This window comes from Erpetoichthys calabaricus, chromosome 4 (genome assembly GCF_900747795.2).
Source record: "Erpetoichthys calabaricus chromosome 4, fErpCal1.3, whole genome shotgun sequence".
NCBI classification, from domain to species: Eukaryota; Metazoa; Chordata; class Cladistia; order Polypteriformes; family Polypteridae; genus Erpetoichthys; species Erpetoichthys calabaricus.
In genome coordinates this window covers 126,993,267-127,017,149 of record NC_041397.2, presented here as the reverse complement: position 1 = coordinate 127,017,149, position 23,883 = coordinate 126,993,267, and the positions used below count along the sequence as shown (strand labels likewise).

Here is a 23,883-nt window from a genome sequence, read left to right as displayed (position 1 = left end):
CTGGCCAAGTCAGGCGTCAGAATAGCACACAAACCCAGGAACAATTTGCGCACGGTCCTCTTTAATGCTAAAAACAAGAAATCGACAGCAGAAACACGAAACGCAGTTTATAGTATTCCATGCAGTTCTTGCTCAGCGGTATACACAGGACAAACTTCAAAAAGAATCGCAACACGTATACAGGAACATCGCAACACCGTCAGAAGAAAGGACTCACTTTCATTGATCTATAGCATACTAAATCAACAGGACATACATTTAACTGGGACAATGTACAAGTAAAATTTAAGGCCAATACTAAAAGTGCCAGAGAGCTGGCTGAATCTTGGCTATCAAATGAGAACGCCATCAACAGACACTTGGACATAAATCCAGCATATGTAAACTTAAGAAGAAGAACATTTTCATAATAAATAAATTGTACAACCCCCCCCTCCTGATCACACTAACTTAGCCACTTACCCCCACCGCCCACCCCCTCCACGTAATTTTTTGCTATATATTGCCTTATATACTGTAAGTCTAAGCATTATCCTCTGATGAAGACCCCCGGCAGAGGTTGAAAGCTCAGGAATAAAAACCACTTTATGATACGTGATTCATTTTTCTCCCTTTGTGGATCTCCAGCTGCCTATATATATATATATATATATATATATATATATATATATATATATACATATATATACATATATATATATATATACATACACACACACATACACGAGGTGTGATCAAAAAATACGGTGAATGTTTTAAAAAAGAAACATTTATTGCAGTTAAACATTTACAGCTACTAGTCACCCTCAAAATACTCTCCTCCACTTCGAATTCACTTATCCCAACGCTCTTTCCACTTTGCGAAGCAGTTCTGGAAGTTTTCTTTTGAGTGTGTCTTTAGTTGGTCTGTCGCAGCTGCCTGGATTGAAATTGTTTGCCTTTCATGGTCATTTTCAATTTAAGGAATAGCTAGTAGTCGCACGGTGCCAATCCAGCGAATAAGGAGGATTCGGACATAGCGTAATGTTTCAATTTGACAGAAATTGTCATACTAAAAGGGATGTGTGACATGGAGAGTTGTCATGATGAAGAATGAAACCATTTCAACATTTTCCTCGGTTATTGATGTTGAAAGTCATCCTGATCTTTTCTCGTCTTCAACCGAGTCAGATCCATTACGAAATCGATCAAACCACTTGTAAACAGTCTTAATTTTCGGTGCAGTGTCGCCATAAACCGATTTTAACATCTGATGGGTTTCCTGAGCTTTTTGCAATTTGAAACAAAATTTCATGTTAATGCGTTGCTTGATATCCATTATTAATGACAAACTTGAAAAACACACTTGAACTCAACAGTGGCTCACAAACAACTGACAGTATCAAACAAGTTGAAACTTGTTAGAAACTAGGCTCTAGGATGGACATGTCAGAACCTGCATTGAATTGTTTTATGTTAATCTTGGATGGTGCTCTGCATCAAAATTCACTGTACATTTTGATCACACCTTGTGTATATATATATCTATATCTATCTATATATACAATATATTGTCACACATGTGCGACTAGGAAGACGTTGTATGGACCAAGCAAAGGTAATTCCACGCCAGGCCAGGGAGTGGCGGGGTACACTAAATTTCTCCTGTTATCTCTGCAGACCAGCCGCGGGAAAACCTGTCTGATTTAGAACAGAAGACATCACTTCCGGTTCTAGCAGCCAGAAAAATATCACTTCCGGTTCTGGCGCCTAGAAGATTATCACTTCTGGCATCTACTCTAACTAATGAAGAACATCACTTTCAGTTCCCTTACATCACTTCCTGTCCTATCCCTCAAAACCACCATCTTGACAAACCATCGACAGTTCTGTTTTGGACTCTGTATTGAGAACATCTCTGTATTTAAAAGACTCCTTTGCAGCCAGGAATAATATACGGGTGGCTGCCCCAAACCTTTTTAAGTGTGTTGAGTCTATTCATTTATTTACAGTGGCATAGTCGGCAGGATGGTGACCACCTGGAGAGAACGGAAGTCAGAACAAAACAAAGACTCGACACACTACACACAACGCAAGAAAAGTCAGATGGGTAAGTACCGCTCCCGAATTGCTGAGTGGGGGTCGGTCGGGGCGTGTCAGGGAAAACTCAAATATGCTTCGACCCATCATCCTGTTAAAGGTCCGGGGAAAAGTAGAAATGGGAACCACAGGATAGAGCCTGGTGCATTTGGGAACACATCGAGGACTTATTATGGTCTCTTGAGTATGGGGATTGCTCCTAAATACCCCATAAAAGGCAAGCTTTTTGATAAAGGTGGGAGAAACCCAGGCTGGCAGGTGGAAACCTAATGGCCTGGATCTATAAACCTGCTCAAACAGTGAAAAAGCAGGCCATGGCTTTATGGGCTAAAGTGGTAAGGTGGTTACAACCACACAAACAATCAAGCCATCAAATAGCGGAGCAGGTAGCCTGCGCCTTGTTGCTCCGTGCCCTACCTGGAAAAATCGCCCAGCCGGCCTGGGGCTTTACTGATATTGTCTCGCTAGCTGAGGCTATAGAACTGTTCAGGGCAGAAACCGGCTTGGGAGTATCAGAACGGGACTCGTGTGAACCCGGGCGTACTTGCATCTCTAACATAGAGTCTCGGAGCTACAATGCGAAGCGAACTCGGGTGGAACTTGGGACATGTCGGAAGGCTCTGCAAAGCAACGACGGGGTCTGCGGAGTGATATGGGGGGAGGCACAGTGTTCACTTGCTAACCCTCTGGCCTTTACACATATGGGAGAAGTGTTAGCTAATGGAATTAAAGCTACAACTTTATTTGATTCCTGCAGTAACATTTCTACTGTTGCTCGCCATCTGGTACTACTGCGACAATGGTTAAAGATTAAAACCTGCATTACCTGCATTCACGGGGATATCCGGAATTATAAATCCACCAGATGTTATATATGTCAGGACGGCGTATTAAAAAAGTTGACGGTGGCTTAACCAAGTTTCCCAATTCGATGCCTATCCGATGCCACGAGTGGACAACCTCCTCGAGTGGCTAGGTAACTCTAAATTCTTGACTACTTTAGATATGACTAAGGGGTACTGGCAGGTTCCCTTAACGGACTCCGCTAAGGAAAAGACAGAGTTTAGCACCCCTAGTAGGCACTGGCAGTACCGTGTTCTCCCATTTGGATTACATGGGGCACCTGCGACATTCCAGCGTCTGGTGGACAAAGTGCTCCGTCCTCATAATTCATATAGTGCTGCCTACTTGGATGACGTTATCATCTATTCCAACACATGGGAGGAACACTTACAGCAGGTTCGAGCTGTATTGCGGTCACTAGCAAAAGCTGGTCTTCGTATTAATCCGAAGTGAGACCACAGTGTTCTAAAATAGATGCCATTTTGAATTGGCCCCATCCGATGAACAAGAGGCAGGTTCAGGCCTTTCTCAGCTTAGCGGGTTACTATCGCCGGTTTGTACCCTGTTTCTCTAAGAGAGCAATGCCCTTGACAAACCTCACAAGGAAGGGGAAACCTAATCATGTGGTATGGGATGAGACATCAAAGGCTGCATTCAGTGACCTGAAAATGGCCCTTACATCAGCTCCTATATTGAAAGCGCCTGACTTTTCTATGCCTTTCATCCTCCAGACGGACCATTCGGACACAGGTCTTGGAGCCGTGCTGAGCCAAAGTGTCGATGGAGTTGAACACCCCATTATGTACCTGAGCCGGAAACTGCTGGATCGTGAAACCAGGTATGTGGCAGTGGAGCGGGAAGGTTTGGCTATTAAATAGGCGATTACTCAGCTGAGATATTACCTCTTGGGGTGTGAATTCACTCTTGTGACAGACCATGCACCTTTACAGTGGATGGCTTTGCATAGGGAGTCCAATCTACGCGTCACAAAGTGGTTTTTAGATCTGCAGCCTAATAAGTATTCGGTTGTTTATTGCCGTGGTGTACTGCACGCCAATGCCGATGCCCTTTCTCGATGCCACGACTTCTCGGACCGGTACGCCCGTCCCGATGGGTCTGGGCTGTGGGGGGGGGGGTGGGTTTGGGGGGCTTGTCACATACGTGTGACTAGGAAGACGTTGTATGGACCAAGCAAAGGTAATTCCACACCAGGCCAGGGGGTGGCGGGGTGCACTAAACTTTCTCCTGTTATCTCTGCAGACCAGCCGCGGGAAAACCTGACTGATTTAGAACAGAAGACAACACTTCCGGTTCCGGCACCCAGATAAATATCACTTCCGGTTCCGGCACCTAGAAGATGATCACTTCCGGGATCTACTCTGACTAATGAAATATATATATATATATTGTCACACACGTGAGCATGGGAGGCAGCTAAAGGGCTTGAGTAGGGACAGTTCCGAGACATACCGGGATGTGGCAGAGTGCACTGACTCTTTTTCTCCCCTTGCCTGCAGACCATTCATGAGAGATTTCACCTGGTCCTCTTGACTTCACTTCCAGGACCGAGCCAATGGAAGAAGACCTTGCCGGCTCCGGCCCCTGTGATGTCACGTCCAGGCTCACACCAATGGCAGAAGACCAACAAGAGCCTGACCCCTTTGACTTCACTTCCTGTCTTCCCCTTTAAAGCCTCCACCTTTTCCCTATTCCTTTAGTTCTGTTTTGGACTTGGTTTTATGCACATCAGTGCTGTATCACTCAGAAAGCAACTTTGAAGCCAGGAAACTAAATTATACGGGTGGCTGCCCCAAACCTTTATATGACTCTGCCTCGAGTTTGTGACAATATCTATATATACAATATATATATATATATATATATATATATATATATATATATATATATATATATATATATATATATATATATATATATATCAAGCCATGCTACAAACATAAAATTGATTAAAAATATGCTGTCAGACAATGGGACCACCAACATCAATACAGAACCAATTTATGTGATACAGTCAAGAGGCAAGGGTCTTTGGAATTTATATATCCACCATTTTCAAAAGTCTTGACATCAACAACTTATCTAAAATGATTAAAATCAGAATACATGTGTGGATCTACAAAGCAATCCATTGCCAGGAAAAGGGTCTTTGCACTCCATACCTGTGTAAAGATGTAACATGGAGACCAGGCACAAACGGGTCAAATTGCAGTGTTTGATAAAGTCAACAATTTATTATAAAAATAAAAATTATGTTCAGGGTGTATTGAGTATGACAGCTTGATGAGACACAGTTAACACATAGGATATAAACAGCTAATCTTTAGCTAAATAATCAAATGAAAAAGAAGAATAAAACAAGCAACTTTTACTGTTAGGAATCACAGATACAGTACTTGCTTTCTTCTAGATTTCTTCATTAACCAAGTCCTGTCATTTTTTTTTAATTCAACATCCAAAAGATTTTACTTGTGCTTATTACCATTGGTATACCAATCAGTTCTTTCTATAGTCTTTTTCTTGTGCATCGCTGCAGGTTTCTGCTTTTAGGACTCCAGACCAATGCTATACAATCTTTCCAATATATTTACAATGCTGTTGCCCAATACGGGACTTTCGTTTTGATTCACTCACACTTCTTAGAGCAAATTCTGCTTTCTGTTGCCAAACAAGTTAAAAAAGGTTGCAGTTTTTCAATTCTTAACCCTAACATGTAGCATAAACTTTCCACGACTATCAAAATTGCTCTGAAATCTAGTGATTTTTCAGGAATCTCTAGTTTTTTAGCATCCATAAATTAAGTAACTTATAAAGATAAAAAAAGATTTAAAAAAATGAAACTTTTTCTCTTACATGAAACAAATATGATGGAATGCAATGAGATAACAATAGGAGGTCATAAAATTATGTATCTGTTCATTGGAGCTGCATTCATGTGTCTACCACACATCACAGGAATGATACCCCATTTGTGAAATGCAATTGGTATAAAATTATTAAATATAATATCACACAGCACAGCCAATATCCAGGTCAAATCACAGCACCTCTCTAATATGAAAAAAATTACTTCAAAACTACTCAACTTACATTTTGTAGGTCTTTACTAAACTAAACTAATTTGGGATGTAATATACATAATGGCAAGCTGAACTAAAAACTGTACACCTTTGTGACTTGTGAATGATAATTGTATAAAAAATTGCAGAGAAAATTGCACTGATGCCAACGTATACTAAAAATTTTAAACAAAGATAATTTCTTGATTTGGATCATTCTGTCACAACATCTTCATACATTCTGCCTCTAAAACTGTAAACCACCACTGGCAGAAAAAAGCTGATAGAAAACAAATTTATAATAGAGAGTCTTGCTTTTATATTCAATTTAGCGACATAAACAAGTCTCTACCTTGAGCCAGGGATGGTTGAGGGCCTCATATACTGTTATTCTTTCTGCAGGGTCCAACATTAGCATGCGACGTACCAGATCTTTAGCACTTTCAGATATGTGACTCCATTGTCTTGGGTTCATCTGCAAACCAAAAAGAAATTCAAAAATATCTTCACCTGACATGGTATAAAATTGTCTAGTCATTAAATCCATTATTTAAAACTGTGTATAGTTAATTTCAGATACTGCAGGAATTTAAATATCACTATGATGTAAAAGTATAGTCTGGAGAATAGAAAAATAATAAATGTGCAACACTGTCATACAAAACAGTTATACTAAATGCATTTGTATAAAAAAACATACTTACTGCACTTTTCCCAAATTCATTTTGTATATGCAGGAGTTTTGGTATTACAAAAAGCATTAAGTATGCAAAGACGTACTTTAAATCTGATATTCCTACTCAAAAAAATGTCAGATTTCTTATAGCAAGGACAATGTACTATTTACACTGGAAGCTTACAGGTTTTCTTTTTTAGTATTATGTGCCCATAAATAGTTTCATCACTAGAAACCAGTTATGTCTTTAAATCACTTGAATGCACCAAAACAAAATAATATGATTTAAAGAAAAGTTAGCAAAATGACAGCAACCCATTATCAGTATTCTCTGAAGTGAAGGTAGGTAAAAAACATTAGTAACACAACATTTGCCTATTGAGCCTTCATTATATTTTTTCAACTACAGTGCTTACTATGTCAAAAAAGCAAATTAACTTACTCAAACAAAATTTGGTAACCCAGTTACATTCACAGAAGCATTTGTTTGTCTTATAACCGATTACACTGTAGGTTGCACACTTCTACCACTGCGAACAATGCTATAGCTGACTGAATTTAAATTATTCTAGCTTCTATTGTTCTTCATTACTGCCCTATATAGTCATCTACTCTTTTATACAAAATCCTATCACTTTATTAAATGAACGACAATGAAACAATAATTACGGCACAAACTACAGTACATACAGCATATCTTCCTGCAATAAAATAAAGAACAGCAGTACACTTATCAACATGTTCATTAATGCCACATGCTTTTAATCTGTTTTATATATCTTCACAATAGGGTACACTATTAAAAAGGTATAATATCAGTCTATTATTCAGTGGTAAATTTAGAAATACAAATTAGCCTCAGTATGTAAAAGGCTAAGCATAACAGAACACTTTTCAAAAAGTATAAACAGGTTAATGAAAGATGATAAACAATAATCTACTGAACAATCAATATTCTAAAGAGCACACTTCATATCATGTCATATAATGCTGATTTGATTAAATACTATGTCTTCCCATTTGATGAAGCAATGCTCTCTTCCAAAAGCATTTAAGAAAGATATATTTATACAAACATACTTTTTGGCTTAAATTGTAATTTGATTTTTAAAGACAAAGTGTAATTTTTCTTAGATTTTTAATTAAACAAAATGTATGAACAATTAAAGAATTATGTGAAAATAGACCTGTACTGAACAGAAATAAGTATGTTCATATTTTGAAACAGGTGGTTTGTTATTCACAGCTCCAGAATTGTGTAAAGTCTACAGTACATAGATTTAGCTAGCATCCTCAAACCACTCAAGCCACATGTCTATGTAGATTTTTCTCCTGGTATTCTAGTTTATATAGGTACAATACATATTAGGTTAACTACAAACTCTAAAGAGTCTTACAGTGTGTGCATGTGTGATTTTTCTGGGATTGATTGGTGTCCCTTACAGGGCATCAACTGGATAAAGGGGTTAAAGTGCACACCGTCACTTGTACCTACTTTGTAAAACATCCTATTAGGATTTTGAAATAATCTGACTGAGACACGTTTGGGAAAAAAAGGTTCAAACAACACATTTTATTAGCTAGACTAAGAAATTCATACCTTGTATTTTCCTTTGATGATGGCCTCAAATAACCTTTCCTTCGTGCCATAAAATGGTAGGCAACCACTAAGCAAAATAAAAAGAATGACACCGCAACCCCAGACGTCCACTGGCTTCCCATATGGCTCTCTCTTTACCACTTCAGGAGCCATAAAATGAGGTGTACCTACTCGCCCTAAAAAAGGGGGGAAAAAAATGAAATTTTTTTCTTTTATATTGCAGAGAACTAAGACTAAAGAGTATGTAACTAGTGAAACAAAAGTTTAGTTTACAGTTTTTCTGAATTGCTAACCCACTAAATCTGGTCCTTAGAAGAAAAAACTGTCAAAAGTCAAAACTTAGTTATTGAATCAGTCATTCATTTGGCAAAACCTTAAACAATACTCCACCTAGTTTGATACACTTTCTGGTGCTCACTCACTCTAAACAAATCATCATTCACAAAATAAATTTCTCCTCATGTTTGCAGTTATGATGCACTCTGATATAAAATGGAAAGCACAGGCCAAAAAGTTAAACACAACTAGCCCAAAATTGTCATCATTTACTCACAAAACTGCAAAATTACTGCCATGTTTCGAATCATGTAGTGTACAGATATGTAAGAGCATAATCAATAACCAGTAATCTGTAAATCTTGCCTTTCCTAAATCTCATAGACCAGTTTTTATCAGTATGGTGGTGGAAAGTATATGACAGTAACCTCTATGTTCAGGAAAATCTCCTTCAATCAGTGGAAGTTGCCTGTGGAGAAAATAAGTGTGGAGTCACATCAAGAGAATTCTTCCACCATTGCCTTGCAAGGGAGTACATTTTCTGTGATGCAGATGAAGTTTTCTGACCAAAGGCAGCCCTGAGACATGATGATAAATGAATATGCTTCTTTAACTTTGACTTGCCAACATTTTACCATAATGTGTTTTTCAGCTGTTTGTTCTTTGGCATTTAAGGTAATATTTTTGTAGTGCAAAATACTCTGAAGGCTATTATTTTTTGAGCTGTAAAGAAACATTATTGCTAAATACCTAATTTTTCTTTACTCTAGTGTTTTGTTCCAATTGGTTTCCTATAATGTAACTCACCATGAAAAAGACCACATACACAAAGTGACACAAAGACTTTTGACTGGTGGTGTGTTCCATTTGTTTATATAGTGTGTTACATATATTGACTGGCTTTGCATGTGACCTGAAAGAAGAGTTTGATTTTGAGTCCATAATTTTCTTTTTGCCAGACCCATCAGAGATTTTGTAAATGTAGTATAAAGATTTGGTTTTGTGTTTAGAGTTTTGAGTAAATGGTGACAAGTTTCGGCAATTATGAAATACTGTAATTAAGAACAACCAATACAGGAAATATGCAAATTAATCACATTCACCAAAATTTAAAAAAGAGATTAAAAAACAGCAAGCAACATTTCACTAAAATTTAAGTTACAAGGGGATATCAATCAAACTTTATATGAAATAATTTTTATAGAGAGACCCATCACATGGCACACAATAATATCATAGGAAGGAAACAAAGAAAAAAAAACAATGCTAAATTGTTCAAATAAAGTATAAAGAGGAGGAAAATATCACATGAAATGCAAGGACATGAAATCTAAAAAGCACTATAAACATATGAGTTGATTAACAATAAATATTAAATAATAGCAGTGCCAATATCTTATGCGATAAGAAAAGCATCAGTTATCAAATAAAAAAAAGTTAACGCAATAAAAAAAATAAAAACAAATTAAAATAAAAATAATAAAAATATATAAATATTGTTTATATATTTTTATAGATATTGTAAATTATATATATTGCATATATGTGATAACAATATATCATGTATAAAATATAATAAAATTGAAGATAGAAATCAATCCTAGAACAAAATCCAGAAACAAAAGAATGGTGATTGTTTAGGTAAAACATGATATAGTATTTATGAAATTAGATTATTTCTCATGGCAATAAAATAAACTAATTAGCCTATTGTAATATCTTCTTTAAAAGTGAAAGTATTTAGCTTTACTTAAAACATATTTATTTTAAAAACATCTTTTATATTTAAAAATACATACAGCACCAAAAAAATATCTATATATTTTTTGTGTCTCAACACATCTACAAGAATGTGAAGGAGGAAAATGACTTGGCTCTTTTTAGACCACAAAGTAAGAAAATAAAATACTTAGGTTTAAGGTTCAAAGCAAAAAGAAGATTACACAATACTGAATATTATTATTAAAGAAATCCATTCCTGCAATATACCAACAGCTTGTTTGCTTTCCAATACTAAGAAAATATAAAGAACTGAATATATTCATTTTAGGCGTAGTATTGCCTAATTTGGTACTATTTCATCTTTAGCATCAAAAATAAAATGTTAGCTTTGTGAAATACAACAGGAATTTTCAGGAATAGCATCTTAAAAGTTGCAAACTAGAAAGTTGAAACCACCTTTAATTATTAACTGAGCTTGAAGAAGCATGAAAATTTATCTTCATTTCAAAACTAGCCATATACTGAAATTAAGGATAGACAGGTGTACCGAAGCAAATGGGGGATGATTCCTTGCCCGGCAGGGCGATGGATGGAAAATGGATGGACAGGCTTTGCAGTCAGGAGGAAACAGATACCCTTAACCCAGCAAGGAGGCCAATATGATGGAAGGGCCGAGGAGAAAATAATATTTGGATTCTCTATCCTCCGATATATTAGATTGTAGCATCTCTGATTAGGATTCCCACACAGACACACAAGGGGCATGCTTGGACCTGTAGTCCCACAGGGGAGTCCTGTTGGGTTCTGTGGGGGCAACTAGGGGGAGCTGCCAGGATTAGTAATCCCTGCTTTTAGGAACATCCATTTGACCCAGAAGTGCCTTTAGCAGACTTATCATAGCACCGGGAAGAGCCTCTAGGATCATAGATAAAAGAAGTTGCGTGACCTTTTCCAAGTGAGTCGGAATTGGGAGGCAGAGGACAACACTTGCTTGGAGGAAGGGAAGTAGGATGAAGAAGGAGGAATGTTTTTATTATTGTGCTTTGCTGTATGCAGGATTCTAGAAGGGCCTGTAAATGTACTGGATAGAATAAAATCATTATATTTAAAGCTGTGACTGTGTCAATGTCAGATGTGTCCAGTGTTTGGGGCTCAATGAAGCCTCCTATCTTTCACAAAATAAGCTTTAAAAAATAAAATTAAAATCCTAATATAAATAATATCCTTCATACTGCTTGTTTTAAATTCAAATGCAAAGCAAGCTTGGCAAATAATTTTATAGAACTACAAGCTTCCAAAGAAAACACTTAAAATGCACAAACTCTTATACCATCATTGCATCCATCCATTTTTAACACTTTTTTCCTCCTAATTATAATCTATTGAGCAGCAAGAGTTTTTCCTGGCAAAAATGTGTGCGAATTATAAATTAATCCAGTAAGTAACATCAGTCAATCACAGTATAGACTCTACTATAGTTTTCCCAGCTCGTGCCTTGTTTAATTATCTGGGAGTGACTGAACTGCTAAAGTTTTCTGAGTGGAAATAATAGATCGTTATTTGGAACGCACGCATTTCATGTGTGTTCTGTTTCTACAGTAATCTGTGTAAACACATTTTTAAAACAGAAACATTTTTCATATTTTAGTAGTAAATGACAAAATGTAGGCATAAACTACTGTATATAATGTGTGAAGTCTGAAGTCCAAAGATCAAGTAAACACTTTCACAAAAGGTTAAAGAAAAAAAAAAACAGTTTCCGTAGAGTAGTGGTAAGATTTGCTGACTTGTAATCAAGCGTCCCAAGTGTAATCAATAGTCCCCTGTTCGATCCCGACTCTCTTCTATATTTGCTGTTTTCAGTGATGAGCTGCTCTTATTGTTAATATTATACAGTACACACATACACTTGGTTTGTGTCTGTAACACATGGTGTACATTTATAGGACTTGTAAAAGTTTCCTTTTTTTTTCACTTTTATTCTCTCTGAATCACGATCACGATACATACTAAGTCGCGGATAGTTGACACAGACTGCTCAGCCAATCAGTGCGCAGCAGGCCTGTTGCACCTTAGAGACCCAAGTTCGATTCCCCGCTGGAAAGAAAGTGTTATTTTTTTTTTCTTTTTAACCATATAAAGTGGTATGCACTGTCAGTCAGTCAGATCGTTGTATTTTCATGTGGGATGCTCCTTTTAAAATATTATTTTTAACAATTGAGACTGCAATTAACATGAACAAGTGTCTTTACAACTGTTATTATATAATATATATAAAAACAGCTAAGGGGATAGATAAATAGCTATAGCACGTCTTTATTTGATCCAAATAAATAACATGCGAGCTGAATTAAGAGCTTCTGGGATCAATGCTGGCAGCTTCTCAAGTTTGCCGTTTTGAGTAGAGAGCTGCTACTATTGTTAATATTATACAATAAAAACATACATTTGATTTACATCTGTAACAACCGCTGTAAATTTATAGTGCTTGTCAAAGTTAGAAGTTCACACTCGCCCCGATCTGACACTGCTGTTTTCAAATAAAGAAGCGCTATAACAGAGGTGAACTCAGATCGGAGAAAACAGAAGCCATCCCCGCAAGAAACGTCACCTCACATATAAGAACAACGCAGCTGCACCAGGCGTAAAGGCGAAAGCCCGGCGTCATCCTGCCAATCACCTGTCCTTCAAAAAAACAGCACGGCTTACAGAGCTCGCCAACGCTACACCGTCCAGATCTAAACACTAGCGTGGTGCATGTGCCCAAAAAAAGTCTAACTGCATTCTCGTACCATTGCTCGCATACTAAAGTGTCAGCAGGTATTTTTCGTGGCATTACATGTGTAATTTGTGAGCATGCCCTTGACGATCAAACAGAGGAAGCTCTGCAGTATACTTGCGACTTTATGCTGTAGGAAGATAAGTAAATAAAGTAAAACTAAAAAAAAGACGCTAACTTTGACAAGTACTATACATTTACAGTGGCTGTTACAGTCGCAAATCAAATGTATGCTTTTATTGTATAATATTAACAATAAGAACAGCTCACTACTCAAAATGTTTATTTTGGAAGACTTTAAGACTCGAACCCAGAACCTTGTGAGTTGGAGTTGGCAGCTCTAACCAGTATACTACCCAAGAAGGCAGGACAACAAGTAGCACTAAGCCGGTTTGTTTTTCTTCGGTTATAGCCTTAGAAAAAAGCGCATTTGTTCTGTTATACTTTTATCTTTGTGAAAGTGTATAAAGATATTTGGAATTCAGGCTTCACATATTATATACTTCACACCTACATTTTGTCAATTATTACTAAAACATGAAAAACGTTTCTGTTTTAACGATGTGTTTACTGTGCATAGATCGTTGTAGACATGGAACACACATGAAATGCATGTGTTCCAAATAACGATATAGTATTTATAAAAGGTGTCATTTTGCATGACTTCTCACTCTATACAGCTCTAAGCAACTGACAAGTAGGTAAGCAGACTTGAGCTGAGAAAACTGTGTGCCGGTGGGGGGATGTGATAGCAGACTGCTTGCTGTTTGCTGCTTATCAACACATTTAAAGGACAAAAGACTCTGACAGAGAAGTGCGAAGCGTTTTAAGGTGGGACGGATCTACGAGTTTTTTCGTAGGCTCTGGTAATTCTAGTGTTAAGCACAAATATAGTTAATTAAACCACAGAATGCACAGCATAATAGTAAACTAAATGTAAAAACATTGAATAACACTGAGAAAACCTTGAACAACAGAGAAAACTAACACTGCAATAGTTTGTGCTATAGCACTACCAACCGCTGGCTAAAAACACTTTTTTTTAATGAGTTTTAAGCACAGGGAAAAAAATGAACATTTGAAAAAAAATCCATAATTTAACCCCTTAACCGCCCTCTGCCGGATATATCCGGCACCGTTGTTTTATTGCTAACGCCATACTGCCGGAATTATCCGGCACATTTGCCTGTGGTTATATGAATGCCTGGCAAGTAGTATAACTGACGGTTTGGCGTGGGTATTATTACTACGTTGTATTTCGACAAGTCTGTGGTTGTTTTGGCCGGTCATGTGACGTGATTCGCATGTAACAGCTGTGAATATGGCGAAACGTAAACTGACTTCAAGTGAGGCTTTGCAGGCGATTTTGGACAGTTCTGATCATGATTGTAGCAGTTCTGAAGAAGATTTTAGCGACAGTGATGAGCAGCAACGTGCGCTACATGATACTGTGAATGAAGACGCATCGGATGATGGCGCTGAGTGGGTGTATCCCCAGCATCTCAGCTGGGCTGCTGCCCATGGTGAACTACCTTTTCTGCATTCGTTTGAGGGAACGTGTGGCTTTATTGTTGATGTAAACAATTACACTGCTGAGCAGTTTCATGAGCTGTTTGTGTCACCTGATTTGATCAGACATTTTGTTCATCAGACAAATCTGTATGCAGCACAGTTTATTGAGAAAAATCCCAATTTACCTCCACATTCCCGTGTTCGTGCTTGGTTTGACACTGATGAAAACGAAATGAAAAAATTCATTGGGATTTTGATGTTGATGGGAATAATCAGAAAACCAGATATTGAGATGTACTGGTCTACAGATCCTATGTATGCAACACCTATTTTTGCAGCTGTCATGACACGTAACCGATTCTCTTTGCTGCTGAAATTCTTTCATTTGAATGACAACAGAAACGAGCCAGATAAGAAAGATCCAAACCGCGACCACTTGTTCAAGCTACGTCCTTTGATTGATCATTTATTTGAAGCATTTCAGTTGCCCTACATGCCAGGACCGTCAGTTGCAGTTGATGAAAGTTTATTGTCGTGGAAGGGCCACTTACAGTTTCGACAGTATCTACCATTGAAAAGGGCACGGTTTGGTATCAAGATGTTTTGCTTAGCTGAGAATTCAGGTTACATTTATAGATTTCGTGTATACACTGGCAACTTGCACAACATTTAGTGGTCAATACTGCTTGAATAAATGTAAAAAATGTAAAAAAAATGTAAAAAATTAAAAAAACGAAAATTGTTCAGATTTCGCCTGGCGTGGGGAATATTTAGGGAGTTGGCGGTTAAAGGGTTAATAAACCACCAAGAAAAGTAACATTGCAACAATGCACGCTATGAACTGATCGCTGTAAACAGAAGTGAAAACAAAATCAAGCCCAGTGCATTCTTTAACTGCCTTCCTACCTGCGTCCAGCCCCCTCTTTCTCGCGCTGCCTGTGTGTGTGCGCAGCTCTCCCTCTCTCGCGCTGCCTGTGTGTGTGTGTTGTGCTCTCTCGCTCTCTCTCTCTTGCTCGCTGCACAGGAAATGCACAGGGAGAGACTGAACATGTACAGACCAAAAGGGAAACTGGCTTGTTCACATACCGAGTGTGTGGTCGTGAACCGAAGCAAAAGTTTGGCAAACTTTTTGGTCGTAAACCAATTTGTATGTGTACCGAGACGTTCGTGAACCAAGGTTCCACTGTACTGTAAATGTATGTGAACACAGAGAAAATGTGAACTCCAAACATACAGTTATAAGCGGAATCTTGGCCTCTGGAGCTCTGGGGCAGCAGAATAAAACATGGCATTTCCAAGTTGCACACATAAACACCTTTTTTCACTCATGCATTCTGGGAAATTCCTAGAGTGACCATTTCAGGAATCTATTGAGATTTGTTCATTCTCCTATAAATCCTGAACAACACCCACCCCCAAAATGCACAAAGATGACTTAAGGACATAAACAACACTAGGAATGTAAATTGAAAAACAAAGTTACAATCATACAGTACAAACATAAGTGCTACAGCGTTTTATTTGTTCGAAAGATTCCTGATGTACACTCTGTCATCTACAGCCATGCTGCTGCTTCACAGTTGTTGCAGTGTCGCAATCCTTTTTTATTTCCATACAAACAGTGTGGCAACGGGGTCAAAAATTTGCTATCCAGTTAAGTTCAGATTCCAATTTTATGATGTTCAAAACATGAAGAAAGTTAATTTTAGAATGATGTATGTGTGTGTGTGTGTCTGTGGAAACATATGAACAACAATAACGTCTTAAAAATAGACTCTCTTTTTCAAACAAGTTACATGGTGTTTATCTTGTCATAAGATCCAGGCCAAATGATTTTGGTCCAGTTTCATCTCAAACACAGAAACAGTAACTATTAGAAACTGTTTAAAATCGTTTAATTTAACCATGATTTTTTCAATCTGACCCATTTGGCCTATATAATTTACTGTATTTAAGCATACTGTACATGTGTACCTACACAGAAGTACAGGCAAGCACATCCACACACACACACACACACACTCAAATAAATTTGTAAGTGAAGATATCGGATAGCTTGTTTGTCCTATCAGGTTACATGCTCGATGATGAAGAAAAGTAAATGAATACACACAGACCACAACAGCTCTGTAAAGTTGGATGAGCATGGAGGCATTAAGCCATCCCTGCAGCTTTTTTAATTCATTTGATCCAACGTGTTTAGTTTTAAATTAGATATTAAGTCAGTTGTTCAATTGATTCAACTTCCTGTTTATTTTACTCTATAATTATTTATTATTTATTGCCATTCACAGAAATTTTCAGATGACTCATCCATCACTGGCTGCATTAATAATGGAGAAGAGTCAGAATACAGGAAGGTTGTGGAGGACTTATGGTGCACGGACCACAACCTGCAACTCAGCATCAGCAAGACAAAAGAACTGGTGGTGGACTTCTGCCATGCCAGTCACCATCCAAGGAGAGGAGGTGGAAGTGGTGCAGAGATACAAGTACCTGGGTGCTCACATAAATAAAAAAAACGATCTAGTCTGCCAACAAAGTGGTGCTGTATAAGAAGGACCAGAGCAGACTGTACTTGCAAAGGACTCACATCTTTTGATGTGTGCAGCAAGCTACTGGAAATGTTCATATACAGTATGTTCAGTCCGTAGTAGCCAGTGAGTTGTTCTACGCTTGAACTCAAAATAAGCACAATGCCTACAAAAACATATCAGGAAAGACTGCTCCATGACAGGGCAAACCCTGGACACACTGGAAGCTGTTCCAGAAAAGAGGATAGTTCAATGCCATCATGAAAAATCCCCTACACCACCCCCAGAAGGCACTCTCTTGGAGCACTTTTAGCCACAGGCTCATTCCACCATGGTGTGCAAAGAAGCACCTCTGGGGGGCTTTTCTGCCCACTGCTATCAGGCAAATCAGTGCTTCCTCCCAATATACTCATTAAGTTCATTTTGAAATATCTGCACAATATACATTTAGTCATTTATTTTGTTAATGATCAGCTATATTATCTGTCCTGTGAGTCTGTATCCTTGTTTTTTATGTTTCTGGTGCATCTGAATGCATCTAAATCTCCCCATGGGGTTAATAAAGTTTGTCTAATCTAATCTATCTCATTTGTGTACATAATAAATATTCTAAAAGTTAATGTACTTGATTGTATATTATTGTACAGAACAATAGATTGTATTATATCTTAAAATCTTCTGTTGAGTGATTTCCCACAGTATCACTAAAGTAGAATTAACATGAAGTACTGTATAGACCATTCCATACCAATTTTTGCTGACAAAACTGTGTTCATGAAGGAGGCAGTGCATGGCTGTATCTGGTGATAACTGGGCTTAACAATCATCTCCTTCACTTAGGAGATAAACTCTTTCACTTTAAAACCCATCCAACAGTTAAATCAGTAATTTGTCAAACAGTTCACCTAAGAAAAAATCCTGCAAAATTATCAAATGAATTTACTATGATTGTTGCATTTGAATAGATATCAGAATCAGTCTTGAGGAGGGCATGCTTTGTTCAAACATGCACTGTACCCTTTTCCGGGGTAGCCAGGTTGTGTAAACGAAGTTATGGAAATCAACAGAAAATAATTTTGTGCAATAGCACATGGAAAACAAGGCATTGAAAGTCTGATTACATTTTCTTAAGAATAGATTTATTTTTCAGTGACTTGGAGTTTTAAAGGATAATCCAGGAGATCTCACAAAGAACTTAACTACTTTGTAGAAAGAACTGTTGCAGGGACTAGAAACAAAACTTGAATTAAAACTATTTTGAAACATCGTTGAAGTGTCTGTGTGAAAAAGAGATGAAACCTAATGGGACAGCGTCACAATTTTAATCGGGATAAGTTTTCAAACTAGCAAAGTGGACAGTATTGCCAATGTTTGAAGGCAATGCTGTAATTTCACTATAATGGGCTTACATGTCAACAGGTTTACTGAATTATACTATATTAGTAGATAAACATCAAAATAATGGTCAAAAATAAATTCAACTTGACAAAACCTCATGCTTTAAGTGTCTGACTGATATCAACACCTCCAGTTACTGTACTTTGGAGCGCACCATCACCTTTTGACACCCATGATCTAGGATAATGCACATTATTTTACGTACCCAGCTGATTGAAATTTTGATTTTCACTAATAAACACATGCATAATTATGCCCCGTCGCTGGGCAACTGTGGAGTGTTTTTTTTCCTTGAAAACTTATACTAACATTTAAAGTGAAAATTTATGGAAACAATGCATGTTGTGTGCCACTAAAAGATTTATTTTTACACAATCAAGCTGTATTAGGTGTATATGCTTGTAAGAAGAATACAGTGCCAGCCAGATCTATTTAGTCAGATATCCAAGGAGTTCCTTTTTGCTAAAGGGATGACTGTATCAGGTTATTGGATGGAAAATAACATTTTTTTATTACATTTGTAGATTTCCTCCTTAATGCTGAAGTAAATTATGTAACATGTAAACTGTACTGATGTGAATTAATGTGCAATCATGCCTGGCACTGTACCTGTTTTGGAAGCTGCCTCCTCTCAGCCTGAAGCATAGAAACTTTTTTTTTTTTTGTGGTTAAGGACAGCTTTCTGAAGGCAAATTTAATAGATATGTCTAGTTTATGCAGTTTAATTTTCACTTGCTCATGAAAGCAGGATTATGAAATGGATTGCTAGAAAAACATATTCAGAAAATAGTAATAAAACAAAAAATGTATCTTCTGCAACTTCCCGCAGGTTTTGAAAAATATTGTTGCACTTTAAATTTTAGCTGTTATTTAAGCTGCTAAAATATGTTTTAGTAACTGCTCGAGATCCTGAATTATACCGTTCCAGACCCTGTGAAACAAGAAATGTGCATGCACAGAACTAGCAATTGGATTTGGACTGGCCTGTTTTTACTAAAATGTAACTAAATAGGTTATTGAAACTAGCCAGGAGAAACCCAACCTGTGCATCTCTATGATATCAGTGTATGCTTGAATACACAGTTGCTACTTAAAGTATTACTATAATCTATGTGGTTTATTTAATTACTACTTTTCAAAAAGAGGTTTATTGCTAAAGTGGTTGAATAGCACAGAGAATTACTGTAGTTGGTTTGTGTGTAAACAAAATAGTAAACAAATAAGCACTTTTAAAAATAAAATGGTGAATAATAAGAGCACTACACTGAGAATGAGATTATTTGCAATAAGTAATTTTAAATTGATGGTATTTTAAAATTATGTTTTCTGCAGTAAGTGTCAGTATTGTCAATGTTTTCAAAACCTTTGCTTCCTTATTAGAACACTTTTTTTTTAAAACAATTCTCCAAATTTTTCTTTAACATTAAAATCCCTGAAGCCTATGAAAATACTTGTAATCCCGGTCCACCTTGAATCCCTTTGCAACTCTCCATCAGTACCTTTTGTTTTGTAAATGTGTCGATCTGTCCCATCCCCAGCCTTGATGGAGCTCAACTCGAGCAAAAAGTTCTCTCAGGTCAAGCCAAGGCTCCTTACCTGTGTGTGAGGTTCCTGGAGTTGTATAGGGTAAATAATACAGTATTATTGCTATTTGGAGTACATGCATTTCTAATATCTAATGTTATACTAATAATGACATGAAGTGTATAATGTGTTAAGTCCAAATATCAAATAAACGTCTGCTTTTAGAGGGTGGTGGAGGGTGAGTGAAGTATTAGGCTGATTCTACTCATTTTAGAGTAGTAGTAATAACACTTTACAGAAGTGATGAGGGGGTTGACTTAGGTGAAAGGCCTGTGCTTGAAACATCATTTGGACTTCACATGACTATGGTAACAGAACAGCAGAAAACATAGTGTCACAGGCGGTGGACAACAACAGCTCTCTCCCTGTGTTTGTGTGTGTTTCCTCTGGGTGCTTTGGTGTCCTCCCACAGTCCAAAGACATGCAGTTTAGGTGGAGATGAGATACTAAACTGACCCTGGTATATATGTGTGCATTTGTGTGAGATCAACCTGCAACGGACTCTCACACAGTCCACGGATTGTTCCCGCATAGCATCCACTGCTTGGTGGGATATGTTCCACCTTCCCCATGACCCTGGTCTGAATAAGTGGATTTGGAAGATGGATGGATAGATAAAATGCTACATGCTGACTTCAAATTGTTAACAGTGCAGACATCTGCAGCTCTTGATAGCAAGTTGGTGGAATTATTCTAAGTAAATACTACTGCAGACTGGAAACATCATACAGTAGGTGTATCTGTATGTGCAAACACAGCAGACAAGACACACTCTGTCAGACAAATACACAAGTGAGGCACAGCATCTCAGAAAACACAGTGCAAATGGGTTGTAATAGCAGTCTTTCTTTTTTTCCCAAAATTATTTTATTCCACGTCACAGAAGTGAAAAGAGCTTCTTCTGCGTACTAGTTACCTGTGAGTAACTTTCTATTAACTCGCCAGCATAATTTTATCACAATCTTATCACAAAGCCCTGCATAAACTTATAAATTAATTTTCTTCCCTAAATTAAATATTTCTGAAGCAGTGCAACTGTCTGAGGTGCAATACAAGGTAGGGTAATGCAAAATATCATGGTATACCTCACTCATTCTGCTTGACTGCAACAGCCAACAAGGACACTCCAAAAAAGAAAGAACATCACAACTGCCAGAGAGACGGAACGAAGATAACAACCTGATTTTGCCACCTAAAATAATCCCAATGCTCAACAAGCATCATACCTGGCTTAAGACAAAGACTGCAACAGCTAAAAAGCTATACTACTCGATACAGAGCCTTCTGTGTGACACTGTTTTGAATTGTTCAGGATTTATGTCTTTCATACCTCACATTTTTGACTCTTTTGCAAATAAACATAAGTAGCAAATTAAATAAAGTTTGAGTACTACTTGTTTAAAGTTGTCTTGTTGTTTCCTGCTATTTAGCAATGGGTGATAAATGATGATTAAATGATGTTCATTTAGGTTAGATTCTTTCAGGAGTAGTGACTTAAGGGAGAACAGCCATGCTTGTAACTTGATTCTACAAGCAAGCCCTGTGCATCTGTTAGAATATTTACTCAGCACTTTCAAAGGATGTTATCTGGATGCAAAATGCCACATCTATGAATCCCAACAGAAGCACAGCCTGTGACGTGGCTTTTCGCCTCTGTTCAGGTATTCTGAAGAAATTTTCTTGAACACATTCTATCATTTGTGTCTGATGTATGGTATTTCAGGTCCATGCTAGAGTCAATATTATTTTGTTTGTGTATATACCTGTGCTGCATTTAGGAAAGACTGCAGGCCTCAAGAGGTAACTTGCAGACACAATTGTTCACTTTATGAAGCTAATAAAGAGGAATTCAGGCACATTGTCACTGGTATATGGACAGATAAGTCGCACTTGGAATGGACAGGTAACAATCTGCATCAAAACTGATGATGTCTGACCTATTTTTGTTACTATCTATCTCTCTCTCTATATATATATAAGTGAGTTTATACCATCAATGAGTGGTAATTACTTGTTCATAAATTCATACTGTATGGGCAGAGGTTCTATTAGATTGTTCAATTTCTAAATTAATAGTTACTGTCAGTTTTAAAATCATAAGGATATGCACTACTCTGGAACAGAACGATCTGTAGCCATGCTTAATGGCTATGGAGAGCAGCAGGCACGAATACCTACATGGAAGTGAGGAGGTGGTGGCTGGGACACAAGTAGACAGTAGTCCTAGATGCAAAGAGGAATGCAACTTATTTTAAAAAAAGTCTGACCTTTACTCAGCAAAAAGCGAGGGAGAAATGCTTGGTGCTCGAGTGTTAGAGTGCATACAATCCTAGTTGGGAAGGCCTTCCCTGGTCCTTTAAAGTTTACAGAAAGTCCCTGGATACAGGGGAACCAGGAGCTGTCAGAAAGAGTTCTATACTGATGTGTCTGTTGTAATTATGGAGCCATGCATGAACCAGAAGTAAATCTGGGGTGAAGCAGAAATTGACTTTAAGAGAGGGATTAAAGTGAGTACAACCCTTAGAAAAAATGAGTTATGATTTTGGAGGAGTGGAAGAACAAATGTGCAACTGACAGGAAAAACTGAAGCCAGGCTTCTTGTAGGAGATAAACAGTATGTAAGAGAGAAAGTTTGAATGGGGTAGTTTGATGGTTAAGAGAACTGATCACCTGATAAGACACACAGGGATTTAAAACACACTGAAGTAGACTCAGAAAGGTATCAGTGTTTTTTTTTTTTGGTTGTTAATTTGAACCTCTATTTTCATCCACACAGTGTTTGCTTTCTGTTTTTAATGAAGACGACCTTTTGATATATTTTGGCCTTTATTTTTACCTCATTCTGTGTTTGTGGACAAAATGGTGTATTGTCCGGTTTTGCTAGGCTTTCTTTGGCACATAAGGCCTGCTAAGACAGCAGACTTAGCAGGTGAGTCACCTGCACTGCTCCCACTTAAATTCTAAAATGACCACTAAATTGCTCAGCTCTAATAACACATTGGCCAGCTATGTACTACATTTGACAACTAAGGTGTAAATCAAGGATGAGCTGACACACTGTTTCTACAGAGACTAAAAGAAAAATGATTTTTAATCACCAGTGGAACTCTGGCTGACTGATTGAAAAAAATAAGGCAAATATATGCCGGCATCTTCCTTTAAAACTAGGTGCATGCATCATTACTGTCTTTTCTGGATCATAAGACTGGTATCTGGAAAAACTGAATTAGCTCCAAGATAAACTCTTCCAAGCTCTGTGCCAGTCACTAAACCCAGTCTGATAAGACTGAACAGTGGTTTTACTTCAAGAAAGGAACTTCAACATGTAAACTCTTGAGCAGAGGAAAGAGATATGCAGTTTCCTATATAGTTTCCAAATATACAGCGAACAGCCTTAACAGCAAGGTAAAGGAAGGCAGCATCACATCACAGACAAAGGACCACGTGGCAAAAACAAACAGTGCTGGGAAAGCTCTCTGTTTGAACCCAGAGGAATGGTGCAGAATTCCATACAACACTTGACATCACCCTTAAAGGCTCTGTATCTTAAAAGTATTTATCCGTGGCAACATAAATTCTTATTAGATACAAAACAGCCAGCTGAAGACCTCCTTTCTCATTTTTGATTCTTATTGTGTTAGGCAACTGTGTTAGGTAAACTTCTAGCTTTAACAAGCTTTCCACTAACATGGAGTCAAACAGACTTGAACCACGACATAATGGCTTAGCACTTTCTCACCCAAGGCCGAGTATTAGAGCAAAGGCAAGCTGACTATGATGTCCTGGTAAAACTTCAAAAATAA

At 37.6% G+C, this 23,883-nt stretch overlaps 1 protein-coding gene across 15 annotated transcripts in view; it reads right to left on the bottom strand.

Annotated features, from left to right (window-relative positions):
- caska (calcium/calmodulin-dependent serine protein kinase a) overlaps positions 1-23,883 on the bottom strand; it is a 664,459-nt gene that overhangs the window by 226,345 nt on the left and 414,231 nt on the right. For all 15 annotated transcript variants that reach the window (XM_051926109.1, XM_051926105.1, XM_051926112.1 and 12 more), the window contains exons 7-8: positions 8,276-8,451; positions 6,352-6,474 (exon numbers count right to left, since the gene is read on the bottom strand). In XM_051926109.1, the coding sequence (XP_051782069.1) occupies positions 6,352-6,474; positions 8,276-8,451 (299 nt within the window). The remainder of the gene's footprint in view (positions 1-6,351; positions 6,475-8,275; positions 8,452-23,883) is intronic.